This window comes from Lissotriton vulgaris, chromosome 8 (genome assembly GCF_964263255.1).
Source record: "Lissotriton vulgaris chromosome 8, aLisVul1.2, whole genome shotgun sequence".
NCBI lineage: Eukaryota > Metazoa > Chordata > Amphibia > Caudata > Salamandridae > Lissotriton > Lissotriton vulgaris.
Window position 1 is genome coordinate 1063600794 of NC_141696.1, and position 26101 is coordinate 1063626894.

Sequence of the window (26101 nt, forward strand, 5' to 3'; positions counted from 1 at the left end):
GGAGGACTTCGGTTCCCCTGTAATCTTTAATTTATTCCAAAGAGCCGCCCGCGCAGCGTGAGTTCTCTCTGAGTGAGGGGTGATGATCTAAACTGCACTCTTTCCAGCTCGCCTCCCACTGCTCGCCGTGATAACACGAGCCCCGCCAGGCAGAGTCGCATCCCTAATGGAATCTATTCTGAGCTTGAGCAGTGTGCTGTGAGCTCCGATCTCGTCCCAGAGAGGCCAAAGAGTGAAGTTCAGCTGTTTGGCTAGGGGGGACTGCGTCCACCCGGTAAAATAAGTGGGGGGACGCCGTCCACCCGGGTGGTACCCCCGACTCGAGCCCTGTCGTATCCCATGTTGGGGACCAGCCAGGGATGATCTTTTCCCATTGTCCTTGTCATCCAAGCAGGAGCTGTGAACCGAGGTAGTAAAGCTTGAGGTCAGGTACCTCCATCCCACCATTTTCCCATGCCCTCTTGAGGGTGGATGGACTGATCCTACAGCACCTCCCCATCCAAAGTAGTTTTAATAATAATCCGTCTAATTCCGTAAAGACTCAGGGGATTTCGCACATAGCTCCTTGCAGGGCGCCAAGTCATCGAGGCAATACCACCATTTTTATGAGAGCTATTTTTCCAATTAGGAACAACTTTAGTGTATTCCGAAAGGCCATGAAGGGGTGCAGATTACGGATCACTTAGCCCAGGTTCAGATCATACGTTCGTTGTATGTCATGCCCCATTGTATGTGACATTATGCACTTTCCAGGATAGGCCGGACTCAGGCAGGCGCTCCTCAGGAATCCCCGTTGTTGGCCCAGCTGTAGAGGGTTGACTTAGAGCGATTGAGGTGAAGCCCAGAAAAGGTCTCCAAGTTCTTGCATAACATTAAGCCGTTTCTGGGCTGAGAGTTCTGTTTGACTCAAATAGATCATTTCGTCGTCCGCATATAGGGAGACGATATGCACCGTTTGACAGACCTGGATGCCCCATTCGTGCAGCACCTCGCGAATCCGGCCAGCAGCAGCTCAATTACCAGGGCAAAAATCAAGGGAGACAGCAGGCTACCAGTAAATTGAATTAAGTTCAAGTTTTGGGTGCACTTACACTAAGGTACGATTTAGATTTTGGCAGACTGGTTACTCAGTCACTAACATGACAGGTATCCACAGTATTACTCGTGCCATTTGATATAATGCACCTGTAATACTGCGGATTATCGTGTCCGTCTAAATCGGGTTCCTTTTAAGTCTGAAACATTAATTGGGTATAGCCATTTACCTTCCCTTGCGAACTGATTTTCTTCTAACTTCTACACTCACATTGAATTGTCTTTTTTTTGTTCAACATTTCTTTGTTCAGTATTGCCCTCAGTTTTTTCCACTTTCCAAATATTGCTCTTTGTTCGTTATAGTGAATTGTCTAGCCTATTGTAAGATAACGTTTCTTATGGCTTAAATGCAGTTTTTAATTTCACTTTTCCAACAATTAATTTAAGCGCGCACTCGAGGATTAGCCACTTTACTGTAATACCACATACGTGTCTTTTGTCTTTTTAATGCGGCTCATGTGTTGCCAGGTTCCTATGACGACAAATGCTATTTTAATTTAGGGGATGAAAAGCGGGGACAATGCACAGAAAGAACCTGTGTTTCTTTCAAACACAAGCTTTGTAGCATTTACTGCCAATTAACTGTACAATGAAAACATTAGAATCTATTTGGGGATGAATTAGTTTTTTGCAGAGATTAACAGAGCTCCGTGATCAGATTTATAAAGTGCGGGATGAGGCGCATCTGGTGAAAATTAAACTTTCATTACAATGTGGTGTATTGACATTTTGTACTTGTTCTACTTTTGCGCCTATATAGAACACTTACTTTGTTTCTGAAATTGCCTTCATTAGATTAAATATGTTGAGTAACTACTAAAGCCTACACGTTTTTAAAATGAATGGCGTGCATGCCAGTTTTCGGGCAGCTCCTTTGCAATTTATGCGTAACATGTTGATTCAAAAGACCAATTTGCAAATCTTCCCATGATTGCTTTGGAGATTCTTGAAACATAATTTGAAGCGCTGCATGATATGTTTCACGAGAGCCCTTTTGTGAGCGGGGCTTTAGAGAGGATGTCTTTGCTCGAGTCGACAGGCGGCACTTCAGGGTTTTTGTCCATTCCCTCAGTTGTCTTACAGCAGTTGCTTCAATATATGTATCTGACGCGCGCGCTCCTCCACATGGTATAATGTACTGGCTTTGTTCCACAACAAAGACTTCCTTTACACAGTAGGCACCAGAAAGGCTCGTGCAGGTGGGACGTCATCGAAGCACGCGCGGCGGGGTCGTGATAATCGTGATGCTGCGTGGAGATGAATGAAACGCCACCACACATACTGTTTGTTGCGCGCAGTACTCCATGTTGAACCGTGACTTTTCTGCAATCGATGTTTCTCCCCCTTCGATTTCTGCTAGGTAGCCTACTTTAAAAACAAGCATTGTTAAAACCAATAGGTTTCGCCTATGCTTGTCAATATTTTTTAGAAAGGTATGGCTTAAAAACAAAGCGCTAAACCAATGCCAGCCTTGACCACAACTTAATGCTTTTTTGTTTACTTTAACCCCCGTTGCACAGCAGCCCACGTTGCTGTGCGACATTTTTTAAAAACATGAACAAAACCAAATAACTAAAGACAATAAAGGAAACAAGCCACACGAAGGAGGGAGCAGCAAGAACAGACAGCGGGAGGGGGTGGGAAACAAACACGAATGTGTTGCAGGGAGCAACAACGGGCTGGGGAAAGCACCCAAAATGGACAATGAGAAGAGGAGTGGCTGCATGGCACGCTTTACAGAGACATGCACTCTTCGAGAGGGCATGTACTATTTTGAAAAGTCAGTCATGACGATTAGGTTCTGTATTAATCCTTGAGCTATAACATTTGAAGTTAGGTGCACCAATGATTGTGGCGTAACAAGGGTACCTTGGGTCCTAATGCTAGTAAAACAAGCATTGGCATAGCCAATAGGTCTCGCTTTTGGGACCTTATAAGTATTTAGTTATGCAGCATAATACACATAAACATTGAACTGCGACCAATTCTTGTTTTCTTAATTTTTCGAATCGACCTATTAGTAAGTAGGATGGTGAGGGACATCCCATGATAAACATATAAATCCCACAGGATATAATTGGATTTATATGGCGACAAGGCGGATAGTACGCTGGAGCGTTTCAAGGACTCCAGGGCTACGGCCAAGTCCATGGGCCTAGGCCAACTCCAGCAAACTTCCTCTTTTTTCTCCTTTCGTGGCCAAAGAAGGGACCCCCCCACACACGTCCAGCCAGCCACAGACCGCAGACACAGGCTCAACGTGGTCACAGACGTGGTTACCGCCGTGGCGGTACCGGGGGACACCGGCGGGGTCAGTCCACACCCACCCCTGCAGCATCTGCCGCTAAGCCTTCCTAGTCCGGCATTTCAGTACCATCACGTCGGACAGGTGGGTGCTGCAAATCGTCTGAAATGGCTACTCCCTCCCCTTCGAGGCGACCCCTCCAGCCATGCCACTGCAGTACCACCGCATGTCGAGAGATCACTTGCGACTTCTGAAGGTGGAAGTTACGGCCCTCTTGGCCAAGGGGGCCATTGAGCATGCTCCTGGGCCAAAAGTAGAACGTGGTTGCTATTCCCACTACTTTCTGGTACCCAAGAAGGGCAAAGGAAGCCTACGCCCTAACTTGGACATCCAGAGCGTCAACGGCTTCCTCTGGAAAAGAGAAGTTCAAGATGGTGACTTTAGTTCAGGTCCTAGCTGCCCTGGACCCAGAAGAATGGATGGTAGCGTTGGACTTACAGGACGCGTATTTCCACATCCCTGTCCTCCCGGCCCACCGGCGTTACCTGCCCTTCACGGTAGGCATCGAGCACTTTCAGTTTACCGTGCTCCCCTTCGGCCTTACCAGAGTCCCAAGGTGTTCACGAAAGTGATGGCGGTGGTCGCAGCTCATCTGCGCAGATTAGGGGTTTCTGTCTTCCCCTAACTCGATGATTGGTTGTTGAAGGCGGGCTCGCCCCAGACAGTCGTCAGCCACCTCCAGACTACGACGGACCTCCTACACTCGCTGGGGTTCTCCATCAATGTGCCAAAGTCACACCTGTGCCCTACTCAGAAGCCCCTTTTCATCGGAGCGGTTCTGGACTCAGTGCAGTTTCGGGTTTATCCCCCCAAACCGCGGGTTTGGGATATTCAGGCTCTGATTCCGATCTTTCAGCCATTATCCTGAGTCTCGTCAGGTTGACGCTGCGGCTCCTGAGGCTGATGGCCTCCTGCAGCCTTCTGGTGCATCATGCCAGGTGGCGGATGCGAGCTCTGCAGTGGGACCTGATGTTTCAGTGGGCACAGCATCAGGGCAACCTGCCCGACCGCTTCCTGATCTCGGAGGGCACTGCGAGCCAGTTGCAGTGGTGGCTCTCGAACCGCGATTGGGTCAGCGGCAGATCTCTCTCCCTTCCCCAACCGGAGCACGTAGTGTCAAGTCAAGTCAAGTCAAAAGATTTATATAGCGCGCTACATACCCAGAGGGTCTCAAGGCGCTTGTAGAAGGGTGGGGAGTTACTTGTCGAATATCCACGTTTTGAGTTGCTTTCTGAATGCTAGGTGGTTCTGAGTAAGGCGAAGGTGAGTGGGAAGTGAGTTCCAAGTTTTAGCTGCTAGGTAGGAGAAGGATCTACCTCCCATGGTGGTTTTGTTGATGCGAGGTACAGTGGCAAGGGCTTGGTTGGAGGATCGTAGCTGGCGGGAGGGGGTGTAGAAGGATAGTCGTGTGTTGAGGCATTCGGGTCCGATTTCGTAGAGTGCTTTGTGTGCGTGGGTTAGGAGCCGGAAAGTGATCCTCTTATTGACGGGGAGCCAGTGGAGGTTTTTCAGGTGATCAGAGATGTGTTCTTTACGCGGGATGTCTAATATGAGCCTGGCTGAGGCGTTCTGGATGCGTTGTAGTTTTTTCTGGAGTTTTGCGGTGGTGCCGGCGTAATGGGTGTTTCCGTAGTCCAGTCGGCTCGTGACCAGAGCGTGGGTGACTGTTTTTCTAGTTTCGGTAGGGATCCAGCGAAATGTTTTTTTGAGCATGCGAAGAATGTTGAAGCAAGATGAAGAAACGGCGTTGACTTGTCTGATCATCGAGAGTGAGGAATCCAGGATGACGCCCAGGTTCCGTGCGTGGTCCGTCGGGATGGGTGCTTTTCCAAGGGCCTCTGGCCACCAAGAGTCGTCCCAAGCGGAGGGGGTGGTACCTAAGATGAGGACTTCTGTTTTGTCTGAGTTCAGTTTCAGACGGCTGTGCTTCATCCATTCGGCTACTTCTTTCATTCCTTCGTGTAGGTTGGTTTTGGCCGTGTTAGGGTCTCTGGTGAGTGATAGGATCAGTTGAGTGTCGTCGGCGTAGGAGATGATGTTGAGGTTATGTTGGCGTGCGATGGCCGCGAGGGGGCTCATGTAAACGTTGAAGAGGGTGGGACTGAGTGAGGACCCTTGAGGTACGCCGCAGATGACTTCAGTGGCCTCTGACTTGAATGGTGGAAGGCGGACTCTCTGGGTTCTTCCGGAGAGGAAGGAGGTGATCCATTCCAGTGCTTTTCCTTGGATTCCGATGTTTTTGAGGCGCTGTAGAATGGTGCTATGGCAGACAGTGTCGAAGGCTGCGGAGAGGTCGAGGAGGATGAGGGCGACTGTGTCTCCATTGTCCAGTAGAGTTCGAATGTCGTCTGTTGCTGCGATGAGGGCGGTTTCGGTGCTGTGCTTGGCTCGGAAGCCGGACTGTGAGGAGTCGAGGGATTTGTTGGTTTCGAGGAATGCGGCGAGCTGGTTGTTGACAGCTTTCTCGATGACTTTGGCCGGGAATGGAAGGAGTGAGATAGGGCGATAGTTTTTGAGTTCGGTGGGGTCAGCTGTGGGTTTCTTCAGGAGGGCGCTGAGTTCAGCATGTTTCCAGCTTTCCGGGAAGGTTGCGGAGTTGAGGGAGCAGTTGATGACGTCTCGGAGGTGCGGTGCAATAATGGAGTCTGCTTTGTTAAAGATGTGGTGAGGGCAAGGGTCTGAGGGGGATCCTGAGTGGATAGAGTTCATCAGACGGATGGTGTCCTCAGTGGAGATTGGCTTCCAGTCATTGAGGATGTTCAGGGGGGTGGGGGTCCTGCAGGGGATTGGGTGGGTTGGTCTTCGGGTTGGTTGTCGAAGCTGTTGTGGATGTCTGCAATTTTGTTGTGGAAGAATGAGGCTAGGGAGTCGCAGAGGGCTTGAGAGGGGGTGATGTCGTTGGAGTTGGCTGAAGGGTTGGTAAATTCCTTGACGATGTTGAATAATTCCTTGTTGTTGTGGGCGTTGTTATCTAGACGGTCCTTGAAGGCTGCTTTCTTGGCATTTCGGATCAGTTGGTGGTGTATGCGGGTGGCGTTTTTGAAGGCGTCCTTGGTGCTGGTGGTTGAGTCTTTTTTCCAGGCCTTCTCGAGGGAGCGACAAAGTTTCTTGGATTTCTTAAGATCATCGTTGAACCAGGAGGCCTTCTTGCTGCCTAGTTTGATTTGTCGTTTTTTCAGTGGTGCTAGGATGTCGGCGCTGTTGGATAACCATTGGGTGAGGTTGGTGGCTGCTTGGTCTGGGTTTGAGGAGTGGGTGGGGGGCTTTTGAAGAAGCGATGAGGAGATCTGGTCGATGGTGATTTTGTTCCAGTTTCTTTGCAGAGTGGGTTGGGGGTGGTTGTTGGATGTGGGCTTGTTGTAGGTGAAGTGAACGCAGCTGTGGTCAGTCCAAAGGAGAGCTGTGGTGTGGCTGAAGGAAACATGCTTGCTGGAGGTGAAGATGGGGTCGAGTGTGTGACCTGCGATGTGGGTGGGGGTAGTGACAAGTTGTTTGAGTCCGAGGTTTGCGAGGTTGTCCAAAAGGGTGGTGGTGTTGCGGTCGTTATTCTTTTCACGGTGAAAGTTGAGGTCTCCTAAAAGGATGTAGTCTTCGGAGGGGAGCGCGTGTGGAGTGATGAAGTCCGTGATATCTTCACTAAATTGTGCGCGGGGTCCTGGTGGCCTGTAAAGGAGGGTGCCTCTGAGTGTGGTCTTGGGGTCGATGTGGATCTGGAAGTGAAGGTGTTCAGAGTTGGCGAGATTGACGTCTGAGCTGGTTGAGATGCGGATGGATTTCTTATGGGCGATAGCGATGCCTCCTCCAGTGTGGCCGGTACGGTCCTTGCGAATGATCTTATAGCCTTCCGGGATGGCGATGGTGATGTCTGGGGCTGAGGAGGCATTCATCCATGTTTCTGTTAGGAAGGCGACGTCTGGAGAGATGGTGTCGAGTAGATTCCAGAGGTCAATGGCGTGTCTGTGGACCGAGCGGGTGTTGAGCAGGAAGCATTGTAGGTGGGTGGGATCTGAGATCTGTTGTGTGTTCGTGGATGAGGTGTTGTTCTTGGTGCCGTCGAACTTGCAAGAGTAGCAGGAAAAGGGCCCATGGGTGTGTCCAGGAGCGGCTTGGATGCAGATGGGGGAGCGGCCAGGGTTAAGGGCTAGGAGGGTGGTGGCATCCTAAGTAATGCGGGAGGGGTGGGCATTACGGGGACCAGGGTTTCTGGCACTGGGCGCGGTCCAGGCGCGGACGGGCGTAGACGGGCTTACCTTCGGCGCGGCCGTAGCGCGTGGACGCTGCGCGTGGGGGCATTGGCCATAAATGGATGGTGGAGGGGGCGGAGCGTGGGAGGGGCCGCTGGGAGGCGGTCTCGGGGAGGTAGAGGCGGGCCAGGAGAGCTGAAAACAACAACAAGATGGTGGCGGGCTGCTTGAAAACGAAACCGGGGCACAGTCCGAGTTAAGCCTGAGCTATTGCCACAAAAATAAACACCACTGGTGGGACTGGCCAGAAGCGCTATCAAAATAAATGCCAGGCAGCTCGCATGTAATTGCACAATCTAAATGCGTGCAGAAGCGCTATGTAATATCGTATGTGCAGCAGCCAGCAGCAGATGGTTCAGTGCAGGAGCGCAGAATTCAGTCAATGCTAGCAGCGCTATGTGGAGTAAAAATGAGCAGTTAACGATACCAGCGCTGCTTCCAGGTTCGAGGGAGCAAGGGGAGCGACCGTGCAGGAGCGAGTCCAGTGGTGACAGAAGTGTCCCTCCTGGGGTGGGGGGCCACATGGGAGAGAGGGAGAGCAGAGGCCTCTGGGCTTCGGCAGAGTCCCGGCTCCATATCAACCTTCTGGAGCTGCGGGCGATCTGTCTTGCACTGAAGGCATTCCTTCCCTCTGTCCGGGGAAGTGTAGTGCAGGTGTTCACGGACAACACCACCCCCATGTGGTACTGCAACAAACAGGGCTGGTTGCGGCCGTGGACCCTCTGTCAGGAGGCTCTGCACCTCTGGACATGGATGGAACACAAGGGCATCACCGTGGTGGTTCCACACCTGGCAGGTTCCCAGAACGCCAGGGCAGACGAACTCTGCTGCAGGTGCATGATGGATCACGAGTGGCGTCTGAACTCGGATGTGGCCAAGGTCTCTTTCAGCAGTGGGGAGAGCCTTGGTTAGATCTATTCGCCACCAAAGAGAACGCTTAATGTCATCAGTTCTGCGCATTGGAATTTCCAAGGTGGCACTCGCATTGAGACGCTTTTCGTCGCGAGTGGAGCTGCGGTCTGTTGTACGCCTTTCCACCTATGCCTCTTCTGCCCAGAGTACTGAAGAAGATCAGGCGAGACCGGGTCCAAGTCATCCTTGTGGCTCTGGACTGGGCATGACGATACTGGTTTCCCGAGCTACTCAGCAGGTCTGTTGATTCCCCGATTCCTCTGCCTCTTTAGGAGGACCTTGTGTCGCAGCAGCAGGGGACGGTCCTCCACCCGAACCTGTCCAGTCTCCACCTCCATGCGTGGAGATTGAGCGACGACAGTTGAGGCCATTTGATTTGCCTCCTGAAGTCTGTGATGTGATTCTGGCAGCCAGGCGTCCCTCCACACAAACGGTATACGCCTGCAGGTGGAACAAACTTGTGGCATTGTGCACAGCAAAGGCTGTGGATCCACTCTCTGCCCCCTTTCAGAGGTTCTCCTCTTTCTTCTGTCTCTTGCCCAGCAGGTCTGTGCTCTTAGCACTCTCAAGGGCTACATCTCAGCCATTTCAGCCTTCTGTTTTCAAGTCCCCTGTTGTAAATAGATTCTTGAAAGGCATCACACACGTTTCCTTCTGTTCCCTTTGTGATGCCTCAGTGGGACTTGAATCTTGTTCTGACTTATCTGAAGTGTGCTCCCTTTGAGCCACGTCATAACTGTTCTCTTCGTCTTCTGACTCTTAAAACTGCATTCCTGGTTGCCATCACCTCTGCCAGGACAGTGAGTGAGCTCCAGGCTCTGTCTTCAAAACCCCCTTTCCACCATCTGGATCCAAAACGTGCACTCTCCTATCTAGATCGCACACGCCAGTTCCGGGTGGACGACCAGCTCTTTGTTGGTTAGGTGGGCGCTAAGAAGGGACGGGTGGTGCACAAGCGGACCATCTCTCAGTGGGTTGTTTTGTGCATCAAGGTTTGCTACTCCTTGGCGAAAAAAGGAGCCTCCTGTTGGGCTGCCGCGCCCATTCCACTCGGGCCACGGTGGCTACTACTGCCCTGGTTCGGGGAGTCCTCTTGCAGGACATCTGTCAGGCAGCTGCGTGGGCCTCGCTGCACACGTTTGCTAGGCACTACTGCCTGGACAGCCAAGTCCAGAGAGATTGCTTTTTCGGCCGTTCTTTTCTCCAGGACTTTCTGGTGTGATCTTGGTTCGCAGAGCCACCACCGGGGTTGTTATTGCTGGGGTATCTATTCTAAGGTAAGAAATCGAACACTAACGTTTTTCTTTCAGATGCACAAGTGACTTACTTTCGGTAATGATATATCTGTAAGAAACATTAGTTAGTGTTAGATTCCTTGCCGCCCCACCCATCCTCCCCGTTCTGCGAACCAATATCTAAGGTTAAGGACATCTGTTTCAGGGCCCTAGTTTCATGGCACCAGTGTCGGTTTCTATCATGGCTCTGCGTTACTGGTGTGGAAAGCTATGTACAGAACTGACGCCAGCGAACGAGGGCGGCATCTATGTACTCCGACGTCATCCCGGCGATCACGACGCCGACGACTGACGTGGAGCCGCAGACGAAGCCTAGCAACGCACACGGGTTCTGCTGACAAAAACTTTCCGGATCCAGTGTGACGCCTGGGGATATTCTAAGGTAAGGAATCTAACACTAACTAATGTTTCTTACAGATATATTGGTACCGAAGGTAAGTAACTTGTGCTTCAACACCATGTCACACCAGATCCTGCTGGACAGACTAGGAGCCATAGGCATTCAAGACAACGCACTAAAATGGCTGACTGATTTTTCTGAAGGAGAGAACCCAAACTGTCAACCTTGGTCCCTTCAAATCTCAGACCACCACGGTTTCTAAGGGCGTACCCCAGGGCTCATGTTTGAGCCAGACCTTATTTAACATTTGTGTCACACCACTTGCATCACTTCTGAGAAAATTAGGGTTCATACCAATATCCTACACTGACTACACAACTACTCCTCTCCTTTGACAAAAGCACCACAAACATCGAAGCTACCTTCTCGGAGGTCATGAAAAACTTACTTCAGTTGAATGCAGAAAAAAAATGAAATATGCTATTCAAAGATGCAGTAGCTAGATGGTCACCCAACTGGTGGCCCAGTGAACTGGGCCCTGCCCCGTCACCAAAACAAGTGGTTAGGAACCTAGGGGTCCTAATTGACCACAAACTAAGCCTAAAGGAGCAGGCTACTTCAACCACTAAGGCCTACGTCCATGTATTAAGCCTGCTTCGCAGAGTCTTCCCCCATCTCCCATCCTCCACACATTAAACCCTGGTACAAGCATTGGGCCGAAGCCGCCTGGACAACTGTAATGCCCTGCTGATTTCAACCAAGTAAATCTCCCTAAACAGACTGCAAGGAGTCCAGAATACAGCTGCCTGCTTAGTGACCAATGCTCCCCCCCAGAACAGCTTCACTCCCCCCTACTCCGCAAACTACACTGGCTACCTATACACAAAAGAATCAAGTTCAAGGTTTGCTGCATGGCCTTTAAAGCCTTAAATAAAATGGGGCCCAGGTACCGGTCAGACAAGTTGGTCAGATACACACCCTCCCGAACCCTCCGGTCAGGGTTCAAAGATCTCCTTGTCGTAACCCCCATAAAACATACCAGATTAGGAGGCAAATCTTTCACTTACCTAGCCCCCCAACTCTGGAACCAACTACCCAGTGACATCCATCTCTGTACCAACTACCTGTATTCAGGAAAATGTTAAAAACGTCACTGTTCTGATCTACCTACTCTGGCTGTTCCCAAGGGTTGAGATACCCCCACCGGGGTGACTCATGCCCTCTATAAATGATAAAAATAAATAGCAGTTTCTATACATGGCTCCGCGTTTTAACATGGAAAGTAGACGCGGAAGAAGCTGACATCAGCGCATAAGGGGTGCGCTTATATGGATTGACGTCGTTGTGTCGTCACATACGGTGGACGTCGTCATTACGGAGTCAATCGACTCCCTCTACTGATGCACAGATGTACTGCTGTAGAAATGTTTCTGGATACAGTCTGGCACCTAGGGATAATTCAAAGGTAAGGTATCTGCGACTAGATCTTGTGTCTACCTGATAATGCTTTACAGAAGGTAATTAACTAATTTGGCAGTACTATTTGAAGCTACTAAGATAGGGATCGCCAACCTTTTTTGTAATCATCCGGTGCTACTAACATTATTAGTATTGTATAGTTACCACATCAGACATGATTACATTAGTGTCCAACATATGCAAGATTACCAGCAGTGATCACCTCAGTGCCTCAGGCAGGGCTGACAGCAGTAATGTAAAAAGACTTTGTATATTCGGAATGCATCGAAATAGTATATAACACCCATAGCTGCAGGGTACCAGCCACCAACGTAATAATATGAGGTATAAGTCTTCTCAATGTCACATAATTTATAATTCATATGTCACCTTCATATTTTGGAGAGTTCAGAAAATGCCGCATGTGTGTCTCAAATTCACAATTTTGATACATATTATTTCAACCAAGCAAAAGCTTCTAGTTTAGTAGACTGGGCTGCATACAGGAGAGCTACTCACAGGTAGCTGTAGAGCTACCAGTAGTTCACGAGCTACTCATTGAAGAAGCTTGTACCAGGAGATGAGTGGTTCCACTGGGGATCTAGTCAGCTGTTGCATGAGTGTTGGATTGATGTGAAGTCATGGTCGGCAGGGTTTATGCCAATCTACAAACTGCACAGTGAAATGTTGAGTAAGATGTGATTGCGAGTTGTTGACCTCCACTACGTTGTTCGATATTTTGGGGACAGTGGACATGAATGAGAGACCTTATAGACAGATGTACAGCTAGCAAGAGTACCATCACTTTCCCATCCAAGCAGTTAAAATGCTGGGGCAGCATGTGAGGGACATTCAGTACTTCTATTTTTGGGGGGCTCACAATAATTCCCTCTCCAGATTGGATTATTTATTTGGACTTGAAGTGGAGATCCCCCCTTTCGTTTATGTGGAATATCTCACTGGAGATGTTTACCCCTCCTTCGGACCCTGGATACGAGGGGGAGGTAGTCCAGAGAGATGTGGCATCTTAATGCAGGGGAGCTGAAAGATGCCGAGACAGGAGAACACTTTAATACTGCCACCCAACTCGAGTTCCTGGAAAGCAAGTGGTTGGCCCATTCGAAATTTGGAACTAGTTCAGAGACTCTACATATTGCAACTATAAGCGTAAATCTGTTTTTAGTGATTTTCAACTTTTTCTTAAATGTTTGTACCTGCTGTGTATATCTTTTTTACTACGTCTCCTTTTACAGTGCTTTTTTGTTGTGATTTTTGGTGATGCTCAGTCGTTTTTTGTCTGCACTTGGGGGCATTTGCAAAGGGCGGTTGGGCTTATCACGACGCATAAGCAGGATTTGTGTTAAATGTATTTTAACGCCTTTTCACTTAATCTGTTTTTACATGGTTTTCCGATGTACTTTGCATCTCTGCTGGGTAATACCAATAAATCCCGGTGTATAATGTGCATTTGTGTAATACCAGAGCATGGCATGAATTTTAAAGACCTCCTTTTTCTCTCCATTCAATCAGATGAGCAGCGTGAAGAGACTGCGCCCGCGACTCAGCGCGATTCTCTTTAAGCTGCAGTTTGAGGAGCAGGTTAACAACATCAAGCCTGACATCATGGCCGTCAGTACCGCCTGTGAAGAGATAAGGAAAAGCCGAGGCTTCAGCAAGTTGCTGGAGCTGGTGTTGCTAATGGGCAACTACATGAACGCGGGCTCGCGCAACGCACAGTCCTTTGGATACAGCCTCGGCTCTCTATGCAAAGTGAGTCACAAATATTGTACATGCTGACAGCGCTGTCGTAACTTCTTTTGTCACTGCGGAGCCACTGGCAATAATTCCACGCTTTGGTTTTGCTTACAATAAAAATCCCATCATCTAATCTTTATTTTGCCTCTTTGTAGGTCGTAAAGTTGTTCCTATCCCTCAGATTTTCGCAGAAGTCAGCGTTTTTGACTGTATCAACAATAAATACCCTGTATGGAATTGGCAAGTTCAGTATTTGTTATGAGAAAGTATTGGTTACTACTAGTTATCCGAATTCCCTTGCGACCTAATCAGAAAATAGTTTTAGAAAAAAAAATAAACTGGGATTTGCATAATTATAAACTCGTTGACAGGCCTTTTTTCCACAGTGACATTCAACATGGTACAGCTTGCGAGAGGTGTCTCGTAGTCTTCCCCTACCACATATTGCGAGCGTGGGCTTCACATGTTTTTTTAAAAGATTCTGAAAGGGAATCTAAAATATTTACTTAAGCCTTTGATGGCATTTTAAAGCTGATTCCTTCTCGTGTTATATCCCACCGTATGAAATTAGACAAGGTGGCATTATCATTCGTCCTCATTGATCATTTTCATTACTCTCTCTCTCTTGCGCGCTCTCCCTCTCTATGTATAATAGGAAGTGTTTGCAGCCATCTTGTGACTCGGTTAAACCGAGTCACAAGCAAAAAGTAAAAAAAATAAAAGGGGGTAGGGTGGAAACACCTTAACCCCCTTAGTCCAGGAGACCCCTCAATACTGAATTAGGGGGCATTAGGCGGATGTATAGTAGTAGCCAATGAGCTGTCTACCCTTGCAGGGCTAGACTGGCCATAGTGGGCACTGGGCTTTTCCCTGGTGGGCCGCCAGGGTGGGGGCCGGTTTTAGGATCATGGGGGGCTGTTTTTGTTACCAGGGGCCGGCAATATCTGCCCCCTGTAACAAAATCGTCAGAAACCGGCCCTAACAAACAGCTTGGTCGCACTCCCCTCGTCCCCTCAAGAGGGCCGGCCGAGCATTTTGCCAGGGCTTAGGTTCCCAGTTCGGCCCTGTACCCCTGGGGTGTCTACACCCCCTAGATGACCGCTGCCTGCAAGGAGTGGGCATAATCTTGACCCAGAGTTCCTAGTTCCACCAAAACCAAGATGTTGAAACCCTTCTAATACTGTCCACTTGAGATTGCATATCTTAGGTGTGTGACTAGACTGTACTTGTGACATGCCTTCTGACTATCTAATATCCCATCTACTTTGTTGCCATATAGGCCCCAGTGCAGTGGCTGGCATTCCCCAGGTCTGTGGGGAAGCCTTGGTCTCAAATCAAATCCGGCAGAGGCTTTGAAGCCTGTGGCCTTGAGATGCTAAATTGCTAGCCATCCTGCTGTCAGAGGCGAGAACACCTTCTGCAGAGCAGGCATTGTTCCTGACCTGTGAGAGCGCTGGCTCTCCCTTACGGGGCCTCAGAAACGTGTCTGTGGTGGCTGGCTGGACAATACCAGCCAGCCAACATGCCAAGTGACTAGTAGGATTACAGGTTTTGTGCATGTCTTCATAAATCAGATACTGGCGTTAGCACGGATTTATGGCCATGGTTTAACAGGTATGGACTGGTGTGGACAGGCCAGGCTTCAGACGTTCATTTTCTCAGGCACGCAATTTCAGTTGCTTTTGCTACTCACTATACTTTAGGTTCACATCATTTACTTGCGCCGTATATTAGTACTGAACATAAAAAAAAATGTTGCGTTTCCTCAATCCACATCCCTTATTAACTGCGGTATTTTAAACTATTATTAGGAAACTTTCTATGTACTTGCACACTTTCTTCTTGGCTCCCTGGTCCGTCACAGCTCTGCCAATTGAGCGGAGGGAGTCCAGTAATTGTCGGTAGCGATAAGTTATTCTGTGATGGCCACCAATCATTGAAAGGCAGCGGTCTAGCTCGCCGGTATAAATTACAAACCTGGTGCTAACGCGCTGGTCTGTCACCAGGTGCCAGGAACCTGCACCTCCATCCCAAGTATTTCTTCTTTACCCACACTTCACTGTAACAATAAAGAGCTAACAAATTTAAGAACTGTTTACTCGCATTGCCTCCCTAGTCTCCCTAATTAATACCTTTAAAGGTCCTTTCGCCTGTCAAAAATGCAAGTTCACCTGCTCTATTAAAAAGAACATCTGCACTATTGGGCAAAGACAATAGTCCTCCCTTACATAAACAGGTTTACAAAGCTTCTGTGAAGCCCTCTCCCCCATATCCGCATCTTCCAACAAATTTGACAATTCTCCCTCTTCGCTCAAATGTATCTACTTTAATGCTAGGTCATTCCCCTAAGACTCAATAGGAATCTGGCATCTTCTTACCTCAACACAACCAGACCTGTGTTTTATCACTAAAACATGGCTACACCAGTCAGCGCTACACAGTATCCCAATAGCATTTCCAGACAACTGCAAACTAATCAGGCATGACAGGAACACAAACCACATGGAGGTATAGCAATAGCATTCAAAGACTTCCTGAGAGTCGAAATACTTGACACCCTACTCACGGATTGGGTCGAAATGATCATATTCAAATAATATCCCCTAAATGACCGCCCCTGGAACGTTGTGGTTATCTATCTCCCTCCAGGACAAAAAAAGGATTCCATCTCCAACCGAACAAGAGCGACTAGCACCCTGCACACTAGCCACACAAAACTTTCTTTTGATTGGAGACTTCAACTATCACATTGATGTTACCACTGACCCCGACGCCCCTACTCTGCTAACAAACCACAAAACGGCAAACCTACACCTCACAGAAACTGACTCCACTGGACACATTCTAGACCTCATCTTTTCTACTGCAAGCTCCCCCAGATTGACACCCCATTGCCACTATTCTGGATGAATCCCTTCTTCATCAGATTCCGATAACGATTGCTACTGACAAACCCAAGGCCCAGATCCAAGCGACTGCATGACATTGGAAACAGATCACACCTAAATGCATTTCGAGCGGCGTTCCCCACTCTCATCCCAGATAATTCCCACATTATAAAATTAAGCACTGGCACAGTTCAACGACTCTCTCTCCCATGCGTTTGACATTGTGGCTCCCTACAAACCACTAGGTCTAAAATAAATTCCCTTTGGGATAATTTAGTTGCATACTATTATAATATCACACCACACAGTACACTCAACTATCACTGGGTTAATATCACAGTAGCCAAAAAAAAACTTTAGGATCTTTATTTATTTGATTAAAAACTATCTTCTTTGTTGATTTTCTAATAAAAAAATATTTGTTTTAAAAACCCATCCAACTGGATTCACAGTCTAAAAACATGTATGGCAAACAAAATACACAACAATAAATGCAAAATTAAAATACAATCATGAACAGCAATTCAACATTTAATCTAGTCCTCTTCGACTGTTCAACAGTAGTACATATAATACACAAAAATCTTTGTTACAAGTAGACCAACCTCTGCCAAAATTTCAGACACAATGCCCCCTGGTATACAACTGAACTAAAAACTGTTAATTCCCACTGTTGAAGGCTCAAGCGCAATGTCCAGAAGAGGTACAGGTAAACAACTATTTAAAGATGCCTCACACACATATCTCACCAATATAAAGACCGCATTCAGACATCATATTATTCATCAAATAGATCAGGCATACAGCTCCTCTAAGGAACTAATCAAAATCTTAAAAACCTTCGTCAAACCACAGGAATGTTTCTTTGATACCCCAGCCTCCCAATCAGTCTGTGACACTTTGACTACTCGTTTTCAAACTAAACCAACCCCTCCATAGTTATAACACATCCTTCCAACTCAGCACTACTAGATAGTTTCAAGCCCATCTCACTAACTCGGATGCAGGACTTACTATCCAAAGTAAAATCTGGCCCCCCACCTACCCCTGCCCCCCAAAAATCAAAGCACATCTTTCCCCATTTCTTGCTCCAACCATCACCACATTATGTAATAAATCACCGACCCAAGCTACGGTCCTGAAACAATTGAAAACCGCTCAGGTAACACTTATTTTGAGAAAAGCAATCTCAGACCCCACTGATCAATCGAATTACTGTCCCATATCTCTCCTTCCCGTGACTCCTCCCTAACCCCTACACTTTTTAATGTCTATATCCCCCTAGCCCAACTGGTAAAATCCTTTGGGTTTGAAACATTCTAATTCACAGATGACACCCTGTCGGGAGGCTCCCGGGGATCATGATTCGGGGGCACTCACTGACAGCAATGTCCTGCTGCTACAGGTACCGGACGAGAAAAGCCCCTTTAACTATCCCTGGAGGCGGCATGGGGCGGAGATTGGAGGCATGATGTCAAACTCAGGGAACCAATCGGAGGCAACCGCCCAGGAGAAAGAGGAAGCGACCGGCATGGCAACTTTTGAAGAGAGTCCATAGGAGTGCTGAGAGAGGGGAAGACGCCGTAGAGGGGGAGAACCGAATACGACCCAATCACCACTTAATCAGACGTCGTCCAGACGGTCTCTGAAAACGCTGTCACGACGCAAGGACATCAACCCCGCGCTTCGCCACGCTGGCTGAAGCAGGTACGTCTTGATCTACTGGGGCTTACTAACCCACGGGGGAGGGAGTGGTTAGTTGTGAAGTAGACACCTCTTTTTCTCTGCTGGTCTCCACGCTCCAATTATGTTTGGTGACCCCCTACCTCTGTTCAGAATTGTGGACGGCAACCATTGACCCGTAATTGCTTTGTTTTTTCTTTGATTGTTCTTTCCTGCAACTCCCTGGACTCCTGTACTCCTGGACTTCACTGGAGAACACCTGGGAACCTGCCCTTCCCGACTTTCCTGAAACCGGTACAACAAGGAAGGACTTCCTCTAACCGGACATTCTTTTTTTTTTTTTTGTTGTCGTCTTTGATTGAAGCAGTGGTGCTAATAAACCATTCCTCAAATTCGAGTTCCAAGTGTATGACCCATTCCTTTGGGGCAACTGCCGCCCCCCCCTTTCTGGAGATTGACAAAGTGGTGGAAAATGCGGGCAACCGTCCTCTGAAACAATATGGAGCAAATGATCGCCCAGATGAGAGAGGCCCAGAGTAAACTGGAGTTGGCCATGGAGAAGTTCGCCAATCGAGCCGAGATGGACAGGGCTGTGTTTACCTCAGCTATACAAACCCAAGCAGAGAATGTTACTAAGCTGGCAGAAGGACAAACACAACTCATGCAGGTCTTGGGACAAGGGAGAGCTCCTGCCTTGCCAGGAACAGTGATACCATTACAGAAATACTTCCCCGGAGATGATCCTGTTTCTTTTTTCTTGAACTTCGAATGGGCTGCCAGGGCCAGTGCCTGGCCTGCTGACCCATGGCCTTTTTACTTGGCACCCCTGCTCAAGCCCATCTGAGCCGGTCCCGCGCCTAGCGCCACAACCCCTGGTCGACTCCCATCAGAATCCCAGCCAAGTCGGGTCTACGACAGGGATTGCCTAATGAATTTGAATGTTGGAGGTAGGGAAGAGAGCTGCATTACTTTTAGACCAGATATGGACATGCAGGCTGGCACTCTGGGCTGCCCGGCGTGACAAGCTGGTCCTTTAGACATCCTTTGTAAACCAGTTCGGGCAGCTACCAGTATCTACACGCACAAAGGGAAGGGGACGTCGAGCAACATTAGGTGCCTTTTGATTAATGCCAGATCTCTGGTAAAGCATTGCCTGGAGTGCGCCAAGATGATTCAGGATAATAAGGTAAAAATTATTTTTATCACTGAGACTTGGACAGATGCAGCCTCTGGGCCAGATATAGTGAAAGCTACCCCACCAGATTTTCAGTTTTGTACTGGACAGACCCTGTAAAAGGGGAGGGGGTCTGGCAGTTATTTACCATGCCTCCATCAAAGGGTCCTTTCAGCCGGTGGTCTCCGAGACGTGCGAGGCTTTGGGGTTTAAGCTCACCCTCTCTGATCATCAATCCCTTAAGGGTTGCCTTCTCTACAGACCCCCCGGGACAAAGAGCCAGTTTTTAGAAACAGCTGGCAATATTCTAGAGGAAGCCCTGTGCGCCAAATCCTTTACAGTACTCTGAGATTTTAATTTTCACCTAGAGAGCAGTCTAGACCCAGATACGACTGCATTATCGGAGGTGATGCATGGGGTGGGACTCACTCAGGTGGTTAAGGGGGCTACGCATCTGGCCGGCCACACGCTGGATGGAATCTTTACAAATGACCCTGATGTGAAGTTCGTTAAGATTGATCCCGTTGCCTGGACTGATCATGCTGCGGTGATGTTTAATATCGCGAGTACCTGGTTGCATAAATCTAGGCAGGATAGGAAATCAGCGAGGACATGCAGAACCTGGAAGAAGGTTGATGGAAGCGCGCTGGGGGACCTTTTGGTATCCTCCATGATCACTTTGACAGCAGATGTGAACAAGCCGGCGGCCACGTATACCAATTGGATAGACCGGGCATGTATCACACTAGCCCCGTCAAAATACTGTCGCCCCACTCGCTCCACTCCATCTGCTCCTTGGTTCTCTGAAGAGCTCAGGAAATTCAAGTTGATATGCAAGAAACTAGAACGGAACTGGCGTAAAAATTACTCTGAGTTGGATAAACACAAACTTAAATCCAGTCAGAGGGTATATAAAGATATGATAAGGAAGGCCAAATGTACATACTTTTCTGAGCGTATTGAGGGGGCTAGGAATTCACCTAAGGAACTCTTCAATACAGTCTCTAGCCCGGGCTTACCGAAGCCAATGATCATTCCACCCAGTGAGGTACTCTGCGAGAACATAGCTAAGTTCTTCTTGAGTAAGGTGGAACTTATTTTCACCGCACTTGAGCCCCAGGTGGAACAGAGTTTATTAGCTGGTACCCATAGGAGTCTCGCCGCCAGCCCACTGGAATCAAAACTCTCAGCGTTTAGCTCGGTGAGCTCCGAAGAAATTTAAAAAACTACTTTACGCTACAAAATCGGGTTCTCCACTTGACCCCTGCCCGGTGTCAGTGGCAAAGCTGGCGGCAACCCCGATAGCCGGCACCCTCGCCAAGCTTTTCAACCTGATGTTTGAAACAGGGGAGTTTCCAACATGTTGGAAACGAGCATCTATTGCCCCTTTGTTAAAGAAACCAACTTTGGATATCACCGATCCTAATAGCTATCGGCCCATTGCCAGATTGCTGCTGCCAGCCAAACTTATAGAGAACGTCATGAACTTTCAGCTCTGCGCATTTTTGGATCCACTCAGGGCTTGGACAAAGCCCAACATGGGTTTAGGGAAGGTCATAGTACCGAGAACGCCCTGATTAAATCAACCGAGGAGATCAGGAAGGCGATGGATGCGGGGGGCCGAGCAGCACTGGTCCTCCATGACCTGTCCGCCGCCTTTGACACAGTCCACCAAAGTATTTTGGTGGACCGTTTAGAGGGCTACGGGATCCAGGGGAGGGCCTTGAACATCTTGAAAGCCTTCCTTACGAATAGGGTCCAGGTGGTGGCCCTGGAAGAGTTTGAGTCAAGACCTTTCGAACTCCCAGGGGGGTTCCCCAGGGATCGTCTTTAAGCCCCACCCTTTTCAATATATATGTCTCTTCTCTTGCCCCGGTTATCCTTTCATACGGATTTGAGCTAACATCTTATGCAGATGATATTCAGATTGTGGTATCACTGCTGCCGGGGAGAGAAGTAGGCGTAGCCGCCAAGTTTCAGGAGTGCATGACAGCAGTCAGCACTTGGATGGTCAGAAATTGTCTAAAATTGAACTCCTCCAAAACAGAGGTTTTACTCTTTGGCTCCAATGTCAACTTTTGGAGTGCTATGTGGTGGCCAGAAGAGATGGGACCCCCCCCCCCCCCCCTGTAACGAAGGTTAAGAACTTGGGAGTTCTGATCGATAACCATATCTCCTTCAAACCCCAAGTAAATGCGTTGACCTCTTCTATCCACTGGGCTTTGAAAATCATTAGGAAAATCCTTCCCTTCCTACCGGATGGTTGCAAGAAACCGGTGGTGACGGCACTTGTTCTCTCCCGCCTTGACTATTGCAACAGTCTACTCCTGGAGGCCCAACAGGGGCTGCTTAACAAACTGCAGGTTTTGCAAAATGCGGCAGCCCATCTTATTGAGGGTCTACCCAAGTTCACATCCGTCTCTCGGGAGCTGAGGAAGCTACACTGGCTCCCAGTGCGTAAACGGATTATGTTTAAATCAATGTGTATAGTTTTTAAGGCGGTCCATGGTTTGGGCCCATTGTTTCTTCAGCAGCATTTCCAATGGTACAAACTGGGCAGACAGCTTAAGTCAGCTAGTATGGAGCTGATTAAGAAGTCTCGTATTAGGAAGGCACGCTGGGGGGCAGAAGCTTCGTCAGAGGGGCGGCCAACGCCTGGAATGCCTTACCTTTGGTACTGACACAAAGCATGGACCTGATGGCCTTTCGGAAAAGTCTTAAAACGTGGCTTTTTAATCACTAGGCAGGAGGCTTGAAACCGATGGGAGCTATCACTACAGCGCCACGACACCGGGTGGTAACAGCGCGCTCAGTAAATGATATAAATAAATAAATGGGTGAAGCTCAGGTGGCTTATCAAATAGCCAACCGTGATGGGACAGCGGCTTATGGGCATGTTAAACAATTCATACTAGACCGTCTGGGGGTCATTGACGAAGCTCACAGTCTTCGCTTCAGACAAGAAAGGGGTGTGGCAGACGACACTCCAAAGACTCTTTTTTTTTTTTTAATGAAATAAAAGATGATGCAGACCGCTGGCTAAAGCCTCTGGGTTCAACGCGCGAAGAGATAATGGAAAAAATATACCTTGAGCAATACCTAGAGGCGTTACCCTATGGGACCCAGAGGTGGCTACGCCAGCATGCTGGCTTAACTCTCGAACATGCCGTAGAAATGGCCACGTCCTATGCAAGGGCACAGACTAGAAGGCTTCTGAGAGCGCCTGAGAAAAACCCAAGATCTCTCCAAGACGCACGAAGCGGAAGGAAAACAAGCAGACCTCCCCTTGAGCCTCCAAAACCACACCTGGGTCGATCAGAAACGGCCCCTCCTACCGGCCCCCAATGTTTTGTGTGTGGGGAGTGGGGCACATTGCCAGGATCTGCAGGAGGAGGAAGGAGAAAATAGAAGACTAACCCATGGACGTTAGCTATCTGCCCCAGTCCATACTGTATGTCCAGGAGACCGGTCCTGTATACTATGTGAGTTTGTTTTATTAAACAACCCATATCCGCCCTCCTGGACTCCGACTGTAGACACTCTGTTATGAAGCTGGATCTTGTTCCTCCCTCTTCTTTTCTCCTTGGGAAACATGTCAGCATTAGGTGTGTACATGGTGACATTAAGGACTACCCCCTAGCCAGAATCCGACTCCAAACCAAGCAGGGTCTGAAAGTTACAGCTGATGTAGGGGCCCTACCATCTCTCCCTGAGCCTCTTATATTGGGTATAGATAACCCGTGGTTTACTGGTTTGATGTTTAAAACCCAGAAAAACAGCCTGGTTACCCGAATACCACAGAATAGCCTTTTGGTCTCTGAGCCGTGGGCTGTAGATAATCACTTTAGAACCTCCCAACTCAACAATAGCAGTCTCAGCCATGCCTGGCCGAGCGCCAAAATCACCCTGTTGTCCCCGAGGGTGCAATCCCTTGTTTTGTGGAAAATAATGGCCTTTTATATCTCGTAGGCAAGGAAGGTGATGAACCCCAGCTGCTACTGCTCACAGACTTCAGGGACCAAGTCTTGTTCTTTGTGCATTCTCACCTCCTTGCTGGGCACTGTTGCACTGAAAAGAGATCATGCTCCATACTCAGCAGTTTCTATTTGCCAGGGATATATGCCCAAGTACAGAACTACTGTCAGGTGTGCCCGATTTGTCAGAAGAAAAACCTGTATATACCTCCAAAGGCACACTTTTGATAGGGTCGGTATAGATATTATAGGTCCCCTCCCCAAGTCAACAAAGGACTTCCAATATGTCCTCTTGTTAGATGATTACTCAACCTGGTATCCCGAAGGTTTTCCCTTACTCTGCTGACACCACCACCATACCACAGAGACTCATAAAGGTCTTCTCCAGGATGGGTTTTCCCGGGACATAATCACATTTCAGGGATCCGCCTTCATTTCAAGACTTATGAGGCAGGTCTGTAAGCAACTGAATATCAGACATATAAAAACGTCCGTGTAGCATCCCCAGACCGACGGTCTGATGGAGCGGTACAACGGCAACCTCAAACTCACCCTGAAAAAGCTCCTTACCAGGGACAGGAAAAATTGGGACCAGCTCCTTCTATTGGCCCTGTTCGTCATCAGAAGCCAAGGACAGAGTAGTATAGGGGTATCCCCATTTGAGCTTCTCTTTGGAAGGAAGCCCTGTACCCTCCTGGACATCACGAAAGAGAGCTTGGAAAAGGATTGGCTCCAGGAAGCCCAGGCTTTGTTGGAATACTCCAACCAAGTCAAAGCCCGCCTTCATAAATTGAGGATCCTTGCCCATGAGTCCCTGGAGAGGGATAAAACAAAACAAAAACAGTCCTATGACAAAGGAAAACGATTGAGAGAGTTACAAATAGGGGACTGGGCATTGATAATGCTTCCCTCATCCACACATAAACTAAAACAAGCATTAAAAATGCAATAGGTCTCGCCTTGCATGAAGTTAAAGCCATTTGCTTTGCTATACAATACCATTAGCAAAGCAAATCGCTTTAACTTAATCAAAGGCGAGACCTATTGCATTTTCAATGCTTGTTCACTCCATAGTTTCTAGGAGAAAAGATCCTTTATCAACAAGCTCCACGTCTCAAGGAACAGGACCACACAAAAACGCTAGTTGCATTTTTGGGTGCTCAATAGTGAAAAAAGTTGAGGTAAACCAAGAATTTACTTTGCCATTACAAGTTCTTGAATGTTTGGACGTATGTTTTCTCAAGCTTAAGGCTAGGGGGTGTTGGTGAACTGCGAACAAAAGCTTCCATGTTCATTTATGTTGCTTTACTCAGATTGAACAGTCAATTAAGACAACATTTAGCGATCTGTAAGTGTGGCAGATAGGCGATGTGTCTGATACTCAATTTTACAGTTCAACTGCAAAGAAGAACAATATCACAGTAGAAGATTTCAAAACCTGGCAATGGCTGAAAGAAAAAAAAAATAAAGAACTGTACATAAACCGAAGGAGATTAATGAGTCAATACAATAAACCAATAACTGGGCTAAAAGAAGCAACACCAATGCAAGCTGTGACGGTAATGTGAAGACCTTCCTTAACGCCTTTTATGAAGATTAGGTAAAAAATGTGGTCTAAAATCATCTTTATTGAGAACCACTCAGTAATATTAAAGCTGAAAGTATCTGAAAGAAACAGGTTAGTATTATATTCCTTACCTTAGAATATCCCCAGGCGTCAGACTGGATCCGGAAACTTTTGCATAGCAGTACCCTTGCGCGTCCGTAGGCGTCGTCTGCGGCTCCGCGTCCGTCATTGGTGCCGGGATGACGTTGCCGGAGTACTTAGACGCCGCCCTCGCGCGCTGACGTAAGTTCTTCTTTTTTCCGCGCCAGCAAGCGCTCATCCGGAAAATGTGGTACCCTTAGTCAATTTTTGACTAAACTTTTTCAATAATTTTGGTCTTTCTTCGAAGTCTAAGGACTCCGACGGTGCCGGTAGGGATGCCCGGGTTCAAGTCCCGCGTCGACTGCAACCGACTGATGTCGGTTACCGACCCCCATCGCCGGTGTCTTCATTGCCTGGGGCCCGACCACGATGACTAGTCGTGCCCCGACTGCTGGGCCTTGACGTCAAAGGCTAGGCGGGAGCGGTCCCGCAAGCGCCTCGAGCTCCGGCAGTCGGCCCGCGCCGTTCGAGGTCTCGGTCCGGAAGGAGGTCGAGGGACCGGTCACGAGGCCAGAGTCATCACGGCTCGGAGAGTCGACACCACTCCTCGAACTCCAAGTCCTCAGGTAAGAGGCACAAGAAGTCGAAGAAGCGACATCGCTCTTCTGACTCCCCCGGACGCTCGCGCAATGCGGCCGGGGGTTCGGGCAACACCGCCCACGCGACTCCGCCGGACCCGCAGGTGTCGCGGCCTGCTCCATACCTGCCGGTCCCTGGGTAGAACGCGACGCCGGAGAAGATCAACGCCTTCCTCATGGCCATGAGGTCGCTCACTCCTCCGTCTGGTTTTGCGGCGCCTTCGGGCCAAGCGGTCCCAACTGGGAGCCCAAGCAGGCCGGGTGCTTCGGCACCGGCGCCGTTGGGTGCTTCGGCCCCGGCAACTTCGGTCCCTACGCCGCAGGGCCCTGCCGGATCCGGTTCCGGATCCGGGTCGTCGCCGGTCGACCATACGACCTCGCCGGCAGCGGCCACTAGGGTGTCGCCTCCGGCGCCGTCCATGGACGACTACGTCCCCGGTCCCCCCTCGACCCGGTTCCGACGCCAGAGCGGTGCCGCACGACGCCCCATTCGACATCGAGAGAAGACTTTTTCTTCTATGAACCGGCCCCATCATTTTATCCTCAGTGCCAGGAGATGGGTGGCAAGGCGGATTGGGAGGGGTCTGAGGACCCTCTGGCACGTGAGTGCCAGTCTTATCAGGACTGGGCAGGTGAGCTGTTAGAAATGGGATTTCTGGTTGGCTGAGGCTTGCGCCAAAGCCAGTCAGAAA

General features: G+C 48.8%; 1 protein-coding gene across 1 annotated transcript in view; it reads left to right on the forward strand.

Annotated features, from left to right (window-relative positions):
• Positions 1 to 26101, forward strand: part of DIAPH3 (diaphanous related formin 3) — a 2291797-nt gene that overhangs the window by 1409421 nt on the left and 856275 nt on the right. The window contains exon 22 of the mRNA XM_086934906.1: positions 13180 to 13419. Within this exon, the coding sequence (XP_086791032.1) occupies positions 13180 to 13419 (240 nt within the window). The remainder of the gene's footprint in view (positions 1 to 13179; positions 13420 to 26101) is intronic.